The following is a 14,506-nucleotide window of genomic DNA, read 5'->3' as shown; positions in this document are numbered from 1 at the left end:
TAAGTGTTACTTAAAATTTTTGAACAAGGCATTTTAAGTTGGTTCTCCTTTATTGGGGTAGGTAGCAGAGCAGTACCATGAGAGGAGCAGACAGGAAGAAGGAAGAATTGATACCTATCAAAGTTTCGGCCCAAGCCAGGGGGCATGGGGGCGTCATTTGAGCTCCCCGCCTCAGGTGCCAAAATGTTGTGGGCCGGCCCTGTGATCCAGTATGACTGGATGTCACTGAAGTTAGAGATGGGAAAGACATGGCACCTCAGTGTGGAAAAGGAATGGTAACAGTGTAACACTCCTTTAGACTCGCGTTGAATTTGGGGCAGTAGTTATGCAGACATGGCTGAGAATTCTGTTGGCAGCTGTGATTGTCTTTCTCAGCCAGTGGCAGGATTAAAGCCTCTTCAGCTTTATGCACCATGCTGAATAATTTGGGTGGACTTTCATGCACGTGGCCCATGCAGAGCAGGGATGGCATAAGACTCTTGTCCAGCTTCATCTTTAATGATATTAGCTGTGAATTTGAACCAGCAAGGTGATATCTCCCAGACCTCCTTTGCCAGACCGTATTACCATTAACCAACAATTAGGAGCTAGTGTCTCTGAGCCATAAAGGAACACAGGAATTGCTACACTGGCTCAGACTAGTGGCCCATTTTAGTGTGATATCTTGTGTCTGACAGTGGCCAAAACCAGCTTTAAAGGAAGGTGCACAAAACCCCATAATGGCCAGTTATGCAATAACCTGCCCACAAGGAGATGTTTCTTTCTAACCTCTATCAGCTAGAGATTAGTTTATGCCAGGAAATATGGGTTTTATATTCCTTATTAAAATTATCATTTCTAATATAACTGTGAGTGTTTCAGTATTCAACAAATGTCTACTCCTTCCTTGAATACTACTCTTGGCCATAATGATATCTTGTGGCAATGAGTTCCATGGGTTAATTGTGATGTAAATGGTATTTCCTTTATCAGTTTTAAATCTATTGCCTTTCAACAGCATTGAATGTCCCCTTGTTCTTGTATTATGAGAAAGTGTAAATAGGAGGACCCAATTTATCTCCCTTGTGCCATTCTTTATTTTGTGTATCTCTGTTGTGTCATCTCTCATTACTCTTCTAGCTAAACAGTCCCCATCTTTGTAATTTCTCCTAATACAGAAGCCTTTCAATGCCTCTAATCATTTTTGTTCCCTGTCTCTTAACCCTTTTCTATTTCTGTTACATACATAACTTTTTAGATAGAGTGACCAGAATTTGAACACAGTATTCCAGATTCAGGTGTGATGTATGAGTGCAAGTGTGGGAGGGGGCAAATCTAAGTACTTTAAAGGAATCTAATTTACATACAGCGTGAAACTAAATTGATTGGGGAGGGAAGGAGAAGGTATAAATTACACTAACTAAGGTGCTCTGAGATTTACCTCTGTTTTCTGGGTCAGCTAATCTCTGCATTTTTAAGCATGCAAAAAGGGGATTTTGGTGTGAATTTGCTTTAACAAATTTTTGAAAAGTAATCTATGAAACAGCAGATTTGGATTGAGGGAGACAGAAATTACCACAACATGCTTTACAAATATTAATAGGTATCACTGTTTAGATATATATTTAGGAAACCAGGGAGAGAAATGTCCTCCTAAGTGGGATTTGTATGGGCTGAGTGTCCTGACTTCAGGGTTTCTTGTTCTCCAGGTGTATGGTAGGCTATGTTAATGCCAGTCTATCTGTATTTCTGGTGTCCGACTTTGAAAACCGTTCGGAACCAACATCTAATGGAAGTGAATTTTCTGGCTCACCATTAAAATATTGCAGGTAAGAATCTCACCAAAATATCTTTTTCTTTTTAAAAAATCACCAGGTGGAAGCATCATGCTAGAGTCTCTCTTGACTTGTTTTCAAAGTTTAAAAAATGAAATGAAAAATGCATTTTGTATATGTAAAAGGAGTAAAAAGTACAGAACACCACTTATACTGTGCCTACGAGTGAGGAGGTGCCCAATCTTTGGAATAAAGAAGGCTGCCTTGGCAACTAGCCAGGATCTTGAAGGACATCTGAAATTTGCATAAAAAAGTCTTTCTAAAAAAAAAAGAACTAAAAGAACTGCCCACAAGCATATTATTTGCTTATCCTTCAATTTTCACTGACAGATTGTGGAGGAGACTTGATCTGATCTTGGGTTTTAATCCTGGTTCTAATGCTGACTTTCTTGCTCACTCTACCTGTAGAGTAAAATTCACCTTTCTGCAGAGAGCCTGCATAGGTCTATGCACTATGTAAGTCCCACCTAAGCCCTATTTTGATGGCTTATGTGATGCCTAGGACTTATACAGGCTCTGTGCATAGGAGCGAATTTCACCGTACGTGAAAAATCATTGCAAGAAACACCCTGTGCTCACAATACTTGTACAACTTCTTATGTGCCCATACGATAATTGTCCCATGCCTTATGTCGGAGCTGGTTTTAATGGTTGGTTACAACACCTAGTCAAGCTGAACTAGTAGAAACTCCAGTGGTTTCTCTCCATTGCACTGGTTCAACCAGTTCTAGCTCCATCCCACAACTGAGTGCATCATATATGGAAATTCCCCACTGTCCTCTGCTCCCAGCAACAGTGTTTGGCACTATGCAATAGGGCTTCATAAGACCCAGAAAACACCAGTGCAACAATGGTGTTAAGATCTGCTCTGTGTGGATGCACACACATTGTTCCATCAAAACAGTGTTGCAGAGACCTGGTAAAGACCTTTGCAAGGACAAGACTCTCTATTTGTCCTTGAATAAGTCTCCTAACCTCCCTCGTTGGTTTCTCCATCTCTTAGTGGTGATAGCATTTACTTATGCCCAAAAGTCATATATAAGAATTAATTTGTTAATGTTTTCAAGCTCTTTGAACATGAAAAGGGCCATATAAGCACTAAGTATTATTATTGAAGGGGCTTCGCATCTGCAGGAAATTTCAACATTTTGTTTTCATCCCAAATTTGGATGAAAAGTCGAAACTTCAAATTTTTTCACAGAACAGAAACTCAATAAAGTTTCATTTTGGTAATGTTGGAACTTTTTTTTTTTTTGGTCCGAAATGAAAATTTTGACATCCATGAAATCAAAATATTTATTCCATTTTGTTGGAATGACCCAAAATGCTCTGTTTCAAGGGGGAACTTGGGCAGAACAACTGTGTAATGCTGTTATTTTATAATGCAGAGTTGGTTTGTGAACATGAGCTCAAATAACTGCAAAGCCTTTTCTTTATTATGAAACAATAAAATATCCTTTGATCAGTCTCTAGAGTCCAAGGGTACTTTAGTGTCCAGTGAAAAGACTCCTGACATTTTGTTAAAAGTCTGAAAATAATATTACTTGCACTTCTATAGCAAACTGAGCTGTTTTCCTCTGAAGTTAATGTTTTCATTTAGGGAGCTGAAACAATTATGAGACTCTACTGCACACTATTTGGCAGGATATAACCCTAAAAATAGGTTAGATCAATACATATCCTATTCTGTGATACAGAGCTGCTGGCCAAAAAAGGCTTCATTCCAACTTAATAATCTTAATATTTTTTATAAGATTTGTCTCTGACCATCCACCACTTAACATCAATGGGGTTACAGATTAAAATAATATTTGCTTTTGATATTTTAGAGAAATAGAAACCAGCGCTGTTGCGCTCCTTTAGGGAGTTCCAAATTCTGCAGCTGTTAGCTAGTGAGATCTCCTGTTGAGGTCAATGTGAGATTTCCCTGGGTAAGCTCTAAATGCAGACTTCAGGATTTGGCCTGGGATACACATGCATGTGTAACACCAACAGACCCTGGTTGTCAGTGGGCGGGATTGAACGAACCTGGGACCTCTGGAGCTTAGTGCATGAGCCTCTACCACATGAGCTAAAAGCCAGCTGGCTCTTAGCTAAGGCTGTAGAGCAGACTCATTTAGCTCTCTCTCTAAGTGGCCTCAGTGGCACTGGGTGGGACAGAACACCACAGCCAAGGAGGTGTGTGGGTTACACGTGCTACTAACATCTGTAGGATAATTATCATAACCATAATAGTCATATAAATCACATATATATTCTTAAACATTTCTTGCCAGAGGGCTCACAGCATTGTGGTATCTAGAGCTCTGCCACAGTATTAATAATGAAGTGATCCCCATCATCTAAAAATAAACTAATTCTTACTTGTAAACCAGGCCCTTTTATCAAATAAAAGATTTTGTCTGGCATGAAGAAAGGGTGGGGGAGAAACTCCATAAATTTAGCCCAACAATTAAACAAATCTTCCACAAAAACAACTAAAAAGGAGATAGTCTTAGCTCTCATTCTCATCCTCTGGCATTTGTTACAGGGAGGCTAATTGGCCTTAACCCACTTCAACTAAAGCAGGATTTGGCACTTGAATCTCAGTTTGCTAATTCAAACTGCCACTGCAAAATCACTAGATACAGCTATGTTCTTTGGCAAGTTTATTTACTTATTAAATATATATGTCCCTGCCTGTGGAATGGAGAGTGTGACTGACTTCCTTTTAATCGGTTTACAAGACATTTAATCAACCTGAATTCTACCGGTTTCACAGTAGCAGCCATGTTAGTCTGTATCCACAAAAAGAACAGGAGTACTTGTGGCACCTTCGAGACTAACCAATTTATTTGAGCATAAATTGTTTCGTCTCACTTCATCGGATGCATGCAGTGGAAAATACAGTAGGGAGATTTTATATACACAGAGAACATGAAACAGTGGATGTTACCATACATACTTTAACGAGAGTGATCAGGTAAGGTGAGCTATTACCAGCAGGAGAGGGCCGGGGGTGGGGGCGAACCTTTTGTAGTGATAATCAAGGTGGGCCATTTCCAGCAGTTGATCTTGGTAATTTCAATTGTACTTTAAAGCCCCATATTGATAGGAATGAAAATTAGTTTAATCATTTATCTGCAAAGAAATTACAGAGAAATGTATTCCACAATGTAGTTTGTATGATGGATAGGAGTCCTTTAATTTTCAAGCAAGACAGTTTATGCAGACAGATCTGTTAATAATTTACCATTGCTGTTATAGAGCCCAGATTTTTCCCTCCATATGAGACACAAAACAATCTGTCAAAGTCTTCCCTAGTTCCTGGGCTGCTGTATTTATTTAGTCCCTTATAAGTACAAAAATTACCAGATTACCTCATAGAAGACCCATCTCTAGCTAAGGTTCCCAGCCAGGGCCTTCTATTACAGTCCTTAAACAGCCACTAATCTTCCTCTTTTGTAAAACATTTCATGCTCAGGAGCCAGTGTTTTGGCTGCAGAAGGGAATAAGTGGGCAGCTAAAACAATTTGCACTGAAGATGCTGAAATGTAAGAAGAATTCAGTGCTGACTGAAATCCCAAAACACAGTTTATTCCATTTGTGTATAGATGACTCTCTAATTTTGAGGCCTATTGGTCAGAGAAAAAATATGTTTTTGTTTATCTTCTTTCTCCTGTGGGTTTGGGTTGCTTTTGTTTCTAAATTAGCTTAGAGCTAAAAACTTCTGTGTATTACTTAACATGGTATATTCAGACATTGTTCATACCCAGTTTTCAAACCTGTGTAGGAAACAGATTAGGCAGAAGCCAAATTTCCCCTCTTTTTTAGATTAGGTTTCTGTGGGATTATTTTGGAATTACCTCTTTGACAATAAAATCAAATCCATATGAATGTTATTTTATTGAGGGCTTGGTTCTTCAAAAGACAGTTTTTAAAAACAGTAGACCTGATTCTCCTCTCACACTGGTTTTACCATGGAGTGGTGTCATTGGGTGAAATCTTGGCTCCACTGAAGACAATGACAAAACTCCCACGGACTTCTGTGTGGCCAGGATTTCACCCATTGACTTCACTGGAGTTATTCATTATTACCATTGGTGGAAGTGAGGAAAGAATCAGTATTTTAGAAACTTGTATCATTTTTGGCTTGAGATCCCTGGTGTTGCAAGGAGGATATAGTCAAAGAATAGCATTCTGTTATGTTCTCTGTGAAGCGTAGCAGTTTATCACTGTACTGAAATGCAACATTCGGTTTGTTTTTCAGGTACAGAGACTATCGAGACCCTCCTCATTCCCCGGTACCCTATGGCTACACATTGCAATTCTGGCATGTCTTAGCAGCACGGTTGGCTTTTATTATTGTATTTGAGGTCAGTTTTCATATAAGGGACTAGATGATATAATTAATAATTAAGCAATCAATTTGCAAACACCTAGAAGATAATAAGATTATAAGTAACGGTCAGCATGGATTTGTCAAGAACAAATTGTGTCACACCACCCTAATGACTTTCTTTGACGTGGATAGGGAGGAAGTGGTAGATGTGGCATGTCTTGACTATAGTAAGGTTTTTGATATTGTCTCGCATGACCTCCTCATAAACAAACTAGGGAAATACAATCTAGATGGAGCTACTATAAAGTGGGTGCATAACTGGTTGGAAAACCATTCCCAGAGAGTAGCTATCAGTGGTTCACAGTCAAGCTGGAAGGGCATATCGAATGGGGTCCCACAGGGATCAGTTCTGGATCCGGTTCTGTTCCATATCTTCATCAGTGACTTAGATAATGGCATAGAAAGTATAAATTATAAAGTTTGCGGATGATACCAAGCTGGAAGGGGTTGCAAGATCTTTGGAGGATAAGATTAAAATTCAAAATGATCTGGAGAAATGATCTGGAGTAATGGATGAAATTCAATAAGGATAAGTACAAAGTACTCCACTTAGGAAGGAACAATCAGATGCACACATACAAAATGGGAAACGACTGCCTAGGAAGGAGTACTACAGAAAGGTCATAGCAGATCACAAGCTAAATATGAGTCAACGGTGTAACACTATTGCAAAAAAAGCAAACATCATTCTGGGATGTATTAGCAGGAGTGTTATAAGCAACATACAAGAAGTAAGTCTTCTGCTCTACTCCACGCTGATTAGACCTCAGCTGTAGTACTGTGTCCAGTTCTGGGTGCCACATTTCAGGAAAGATGTGGAGAATTTGGAGAAAGTCCAGAGGGGAGCAACAAAAATGATTGAAGGTCTAGAAAACATGACCTATGAGGGAAGATTGAAAAAATGGGGTTTGTTTAGTCTGGAGGAGAGAAGACTGAGAGGGGACATAAGTTTTCAAGTACATAAAAGGTTGTTACAAAGAGGAGGGAGAAAAATGGCTTTCATTAACCTCTGAGGAGAGGACAAGAAGCAATGGGCTTAAATTGCAGCAAGGTCAGTTTAGTTTGGACATTAGGAAAATCTTCCTAACTGTCAGGGTGGTTAAGCACTGGAATAAATTGCCTAGGGAAGTTGTGGAATCTTCACCACTGGAGATTTTTAAGAGTAGGTTAGACAAACACCTGTCAGGAACGGTCTAGATAATACTTAGTCCTGCCTTGAGTGCAGGGGACTGGACTAGATGACCTCTCAAGGTCCCTTCCAGTCCTATGATTCTATGATTAAACGGTTGCAATATGTACAAGGCCTGTGGAAGTGGTTAGGTTATGGACTTGGGTGGAGTGAAGAGCGCAAGAAGGGAGAGAGTAAAGAAAGAAGTATAGAGAGGTATCCAATGAGAACCCTTGGATTATTCGCTGGGTTGGAAGAACCTGACATAAAAAAAGCTCTATGGGACAGAGGATCAGGCCTCTCTTTCTGTTTGGAAACCACTTACATTGTAGGTGCCACAGGCACTGGCTTCCTCTGGGCCCCAATGGTGCTCAATCTCCTGCTTTGCCCCAGGCCCCGCCCCCACCCAACCCCTTCCCCAAAACTTCCACCCCCACCCCACCTCTTCCTGCCCATGCTCCGCCCTAGGCCCTGCCCCCACCCCACCCCTCTCCCAAGTCCCCACCCCCACCCTGCCTCTTCTGTCCCGCTTCACTTCCCACCCAGTTCTGCCCCCTCCCCCGAGTACACCCCATCCCCGCTCCTCCCCCTCCCTCCCTCCCAGCACCTCCTGCACGCCGCTAAACAGCTGATCATGGCAGGTGGGAGGTGCTGGGAGATAGGGGGAGGAGTTGATCAGGGGATCTGCTGGCAGACAGGAGGTGCTGGGAGACAAGGAGGGAGCTGGCTGCTGGTGGGTGCTACGCACCCCCTGGTTTTTTCCGTGGGTGCTCCAGCCCTGGATCACCCATGGAGTCGACACCTATGGTAGGTGCTACTGGAAAGAAACAACAATTATCATAAAAGATTTAGCTAAGACAGAAATACTTAAGGGAAGCTTTGTCATTGAGTTTGAAGATGGAGATCAGTGTGAATAACTATACTAAATAATAACAACTGCAACACGCCATCCTGAACCTAGAGTTAATGTAGAGCAGTTTAAGGTGTGGCTACTTTGTATTTGGACTTAGCTCAAACACAGCAGAAGATAGATAGTAGGACGTATCTCTTAAAAGAAAAGTTATTCATCTTGCAGACAAACAAAAACGGAAAGTGATGTGCCAAGGCTAAAGGATCATCATCCCTCAGATGTAGCAAAACACACCAGTTTAGATATTGCATCTTTCTGCTGCTGACGAGAGAATTCATAGGAAGAGTTGCTACAGCTTCTATTCTGTAACCCTCAAAGTAAAGAGCCCAAATTGGAGTGAAAAATATCCTTTTTCATCTCCAATTTGTCTACGTGAGATGGAAGAGGGCTCTGGTTCCACCGATTGTTCACCAAACTTCATAGAACAAACTCCAAAAAACCTCTTTGATTAAACAAAATGGAAAAGAAGAGAAGAGCAGAACAACTCTCCTCAACCGCACCAATTTTTATTCTAATATGCCTAAATCATTAGGGACAAAATGATCGATAAATGCACCGGATATTTAACAGGGACATTTTAGGTAGATTGCAGTGTGGTTTTATATTAGAGGTACAGAACATTCGAAAGCAGCATTGTTTTCCAGTAATAATGACTTGGGTCTGAAATCACTGGGAGTTTTTCCAGAGTAAAAAAAGGAGTAAATCCTTTGTCCCCTTTCCTGCAGTGTGATCCACTAGCATTGGCCCCCTACCTCCAGACAGAGTCCACCTGATTTCAGGGCACAGACTCCAGAGTCTGAACTAACAGATCACACAGCAGGATTGAGGCCTTAATTTCTATACTGAACTTTGTGACAGTATTATTGCGCCAAATCAAGCAGTGGTTTAGTGCTTGCTCAGGCATCGGCCTCCGCTGACTTCAGCTGGAGTTCTGCCTGAAGAGGGACTGCAGGATTTGGTGCCTTAATATTTCAATTTTTAATAAAAGTTTGAGTTCTAGATCAACATCTTTTTGTTACCTAGGAGATTTTACTCCCCTTTGAAAAATGAATCAAACTGGAAACTGTAGTAAAAAGATTAATACTTTTTATCCCTCTTAAATCCTTTTGTTTTCACAGCACCTTGTCTTTTGCATAAAGCACCTAATTTCGTATTTAATCCCAGACCTTCCGAAAGATCTGAGGGATCGGATGAGGAGAGAAAAGTACCTGATTCAGGAAATGATGTACGAAGCAGAACTGGAACGTCTGCAGAAAGAACGGAAGGAGAGGAAGAAAAATGGAAAATCTCATCACAGTGAATGGCCCTGACTGGGTGAGGGAAATTATTTAAATGGAACCATTAATTCTAGTTAGTTATGCAATAACCCAGATTTATACTGGGTTGGGAATAGTCAGGAGTGGATGAGAACAACTTAAAACTATATTGCATGCAGTTAGCATGCATGTGCCCCTATTCAAAATGCACACATCAGACTAAAGTCTCTGCACTGGACCCCAGACAGCTTCCAAGGCCAGTTTAAGGTCTTGTTCCTAACCTTAAAAGCAATTCATGGATCAAACCCCAGCCACATTAAAGACCCAGTTTCAATCTATGAACCGCCACAACAATTACACTCCTCTGGGACAATACAGATCACAAAACCCCGGACAAAGCACATGAGAGCTGGGGACAAAGCATTCTCGGTCGAGGGGGTCTAGCTATGCATCATAATTCCAGAGATTAGGCAAATCCAGAGTCTTGTCTTGTCTTCAGGAAGTGCTGCAAAGTCATCGTCTTCAAAAAAAGACTTTTCACCAAAGCAAGAATAACACAACATTGACACCCCCATCGGCCTTATAAACCTCAACCAACAAAAAATAGCAAATTAATAAAATCTAAAAAATGAAAACCAAAAACCCTACCCCAAGCAAAGATTTTACCCCAAAAAGGGAGAAGTGGCAGGGACTCCAGGAAATCCGCTCGTGGCTTCATTATTGCTATTGATTTTGTGTAGACGGAGCTGAGATATTATGTGGTAGGCAGCCACATACACCATGAAGATAGATTGATTTACATTTCTATAGCACTTTCTGTCTAAGCATGTTAAAATGCTTCACAAGCATTAATGAACTGAGTCTCCCAATACTGCTGTGTGGTTGCCAAGCAAAGTTGTGCCTGTTTCACAGGTGTGCGAAGATGAAAAGCCCATTGGAGGAGTTGGCTGCACAGCTCTTCTAAAGAATAGGCAGGTGCCCAATTATGGATTTAGGTGTTTAGCATTAGGTGTGCTTGAAAATCTTATCCAGAGTAGTGGCCTGCTTTTCAGAGGTGCTGAGCAGCTGCAGCGCCCATTGAGGTACATAGAGGACTGACCAGTACTCAGCACCTCAAGCCTTAGGTGACTTGCCTAAAGTCACATGCAGGAGGTTTGGGGAAGAACTATAACCCAGATTTGTTTGTACTGCATTAGCACCTAGTGGCCTCCAGCACGGATTAGGGAATACTGTACCCAAACATAACAAGCAGATGGTCCATGTCCCACAGAGTTTACAGTCAAAAGATGAAATGACAGGTGGCTACAATTACCAGGGGGGAGCACATAGCCATCCAAGAGCTCCTGACTCTGAGTCTTGTTCTTTATTCATGAGACCATCCCTCCAAAAATGTGGTAAGAGGTTTAAAAGGTACATTAAAATATGAAATGACATTAAATCCTACATGCAGAATAATAAGGTGATAATTCTGGACAAGTAATGGAAAAAGAATTGGCCACTACAAACATCAGCCAATAACTGATCTGACTAAAAGGACTCAGGGATAAACAATTTAGGTCTAAATTATTTTGCAAAGTGTTCATCTTTCCACTGTTAAACATTCCAAAAGCCACTCACCCGAATTACATGTGATCTTAGGAACCAGCAACTGAATAAGTGTCAGATTGTGTGATACAAATCAGAACATGCTGGCTGGATGTTGTTAAAAGTAAGCTGGGTCTCACTCCTAAGTAATAACACTGAAATGCCTGCAGAATATAAAAGCATAAACACCATCCAGGTCACTCAGCAGCCCGATCTATAGGAATACAAATGGACACACAGATCAAAGTGAACGTAGAACTGGTGGGATTCCCTTAGAAACAAAATAGGAATGTGAGTCAAACAATTTGATTTAACACTTTTCTAAGTAAATAGAGTGCCAACACTTTAACCAAGTCCGTGAAGAAGGCGGCACAGACCTGTCCCTTCTCTGGAGCTTTCCCAATGGATTTCAAGCTGCATCCTGCTTTGTGACAAGTTAACAGCAGCTCCTCCCACACAAGGTACGAGGGCCCACTCACCCAAGCCACGCTGGCAGCTTCACTTTGAGATGTCCCTCTTCTGGAGAGCGGTATAGCGGCAGCGTACACACGTTTGCAAAACATTATTGCCTGGTGCAAGATTCTGCCAAACACATCCTTTGGCAGAGCTGTCCTCCAATCCGTGGTACAGCAGTGCTCCTCACACCCTCCTCCTCAATTAATACTGCTTGTGAATCACCTAGATTGGAATACACTTAGGAACCGTCACTCAAAGAAAGAAAGATTACCACAGGAAGTGGCTGTCATCGCAGTATGTGGTCCCTATCTGTATTCCACTACCTGCCCTCCCTCCCCTCTGCTGCAGAGCCTTATCCTAGGGCTATTCCTGATTAAAAGGTAACCAGAGAAGCGGTCGGTCCATGCCACCACTTGTGCCCTCAGTTTTTTAGAGGAGGAAGAAGAGAAGGATGCCAGGTGCAGATCGATGGCCACTGCTAGCACGAATCTTCCAGGCACATGGAACCCATGCACACCTCAAATGGATTATAGATAGGGACCACACATCTTGAAGATCTCCATTACTGTACGAGTGAGTAACCTTTCTTTATGCAACATAATGCGCCAGAAGATACACATGTGTTGGATGGCTATTTGTTTCCCAATCACCGCTGCAAGGTATATGTGGCTTACACAGCAATGGCAAATGCTGACTGCTCAGCCGCTAATGCTCATGCAAAGCATATTAAGGCCAAGTTCATATAAACAAGTAGATTAAATAGACTGAGATTAATTTGTTTGCAAAAACTGTATAAGCAACTTTAAAATCACAGGTGACAGACTTTCAGAAAGAGTTTGCTAAATAGTAAAATCAGATGCAAGTCACACCTAAATCACGGTCTTATATATGTGTTTTAAGCTATGCAAACCTCCTCCAGTGAGATATCGCTCTGGCAGTTTAGATCAGAGACATTCAGTGGTGCAAGTACGGTGGTATGGTCCAGTTCACCGTACCAGTAAGATATTTATGGCTGGCACTCGGTACTGGAAAGACACAGGAGAAACAGAACACGCAACTCCTCCGGCATGGCTGTACCGCCCCCAGCCCCGCCCTCAGCCCTTTCTTGAAGCTACGTCTCCTGTCTGGGGTTTGTACAGCAGCTCCGCTAGGGACAGGGCTGGGGCAGGGCTGGGGGCAGTACAGCTGCACCAGAGGAGCTGCTGGCGTGGGGCCACTCGGCGGCCCCACGTTCTGCTCCTTTCGCCACTGTGGTTCCAGAGAGCCCTGCAGTTCAGAAGTCTTCAGCGCAGCGGGAGGAGGACAGAGCCCCCGCACCCAGGTAACATATGATGGATTATGGGGAGGGGACGGGGAGAGTGCGAGGGCCCCAGGCTGGATGCGGGGGGGTTGGAGTCAGATGGGGAGGTCACGTGCCTCCCCTTTAGCTGGTGCCCCCCTTTGTGTCCCTCCCATGAGTGCAGCGTACCAGTAAGAAATGAATTCTACTTGCACCACTGGAGACATTCCTAACTTTGAATTGCGCCATATTATAACAATCTGATTTTCACTCTTGAGGAACCTCAGCAGGTCAACATGACAAATCAAATAAAGTGAAGCAAAGATACAATCAACTGCTGATTGCTTTTGAGACCAGTTTTCAACACAGCTATGTTTTGTTGATACTTCATTATTCTAAATTGCTAGAAGTTGTCTTGGGTATTGCTGAAAACGAGAACATAAGCCGGCACTGGAAGCTGTCAAAGTTGGCTCACCTTGAGCCTGATCCTGCAAAATCCTGAGACCCTCCAGGAAGGTGCTGAGCACCCTCTAATTCCATTGATTTATCCACTCAGCACCTCACAGGGATGAGCCCTGCCATTCTGCACAACAGAGTTCCCCTTTGTCTTTCACTGTTATACAGCAGTTCAAACAGAAAATAGTGAGTGTGTGTGTTTGGAGGGAGGCTAATAAGACAAATGTATAACAAAAATTGTAGCTTTCTAATGGCAAACTGAATTGTTCTGTTTTCTAGGTAGCAAATGCATTCCTGTAGTGTGTTTCTGATCTGGTATTGTTTTTGTTTATGGCTCCCGATCATGGACCTGTACTCTGTTTACTTATCCCAAGAGCACTACCTTGAAGAGAATGAAAAAATGCAACCTCAATGCATGCCACAGACATTTTACATAGCAAGCAGGACAGCACATTTCAGAGGATTTACTGTGAAATCATTTTGCAATCCAGCATATGACTGATATCCATAGACCACTCTCAACAGAGCTAGCATGTATTTTATGGGCAATTATACTCAAGTTTTTAAAACCAAGGAAAAATTGTATACTGGGACTGTTTTTTCAGCCTGTTTGGTACGTTTTTTGCATTCTGTCCCATGCGCGTTTTACAGAACTTAGAATAATAAATGTAAATTAAAAACCAGGATACACTGACAAAAAATGCCCAGTATTACAAGACCATCTATTTTCAAGCCACCAAATAAGACAACTGAAACCCTGTTTACAAATGAGTTCTTTTTTTATTTCAGATCTTTGTGCAGAGACTTATGTTATATACTATATATATAAAGTATATAGATTGTTTATTTGTAAATAGCAAAACCAACCAACCTATGGAAAAGAATGTCAAATTTTTGCACCTATAAAAACGTCATCAACATAAAGCCATGTTTAACGCTTGTATGTGTTGCAATAACTTTAAAATAAATTATGCATATGAAATCTTTGTTGTTGAGCTTTTGTAAGTCCTCTTATGTTATCTAATTTTGAGCAGAGGGACAAATCTGAGGCGAAATACAAATGCAAGCCCAAAATGATCAAGAACCTATCTTAACACTTTCTCTGTAAATCCATTGTGTATTTATTTACTCTGATGAATTAAGAAAAGGAGGACTTGTGGCACCTTAGAGACTAACAAATTTATTTGAGCATAAGCTTTCGT

The 14,506-nt window shown here is 41.5% G+C and overlaps 1 protein-coding gene across 9 annotated transcripts in view; it reads left to right on the top strand.

The window, feature by feature from the left end:
• ANO4 (anoctamin 4) overlaps positions 1–14,277 on the top strand; it is a 288,922-nt gene extending 274,645 nt beyond the window's left edge. For 8 of the 9 annotated variants that reach the window (XM_073327406.1, XM_073327405.1, XM_073327407.1 and 5 more), the window contains 4 exons: positions 1,689–1,808; positions 6,064–6,169; positions 9,392–9,587; positions 13,584–14,277. In XM_073327406.1, coding sequence (XP_073183507.1) covers positions 1,689–1,808; positions 6,064–6,169; positions 9,392–9,583 — 418 coding nt within the window. In that variant the 3' untranslated portion in view covers positions 9,584–9,587; positions 13,584–14,277. The remainder of the gene's footprint in view (positions 1–1,688; positions 1,809–6,063; positions 6,170–9,391; positions 9,588–13,583) is intronic. The other variant, XM_073327404.1, reaches the window with a different exon arrangement.
• The last annotated feature ends 229 nt before the right edge of the window (positions 14,278–14,506 follow it).

The sequence above is a fragment of the Lepidochelys kempii genome, chromosome 1 (assembly GCF_965140265.1).
Source record: "Lepidochelys kempii isolate rLepKem1 chromosome 1, rLepKem1.hap2, whole genome shotgun sequence".
Classification (NCBI taxonomy): domain Eukaryota; kingdom Metazoa; phylum Chordata; order Testudines; family Cheloniidae; genus Lepidochelys; species Lepidochelys kempii.
The sequence above is the reverse complement of the archived record's forward strand: the minus strand, read 5'-3'. Positions and strand labels throughout refer to the sequence as shown.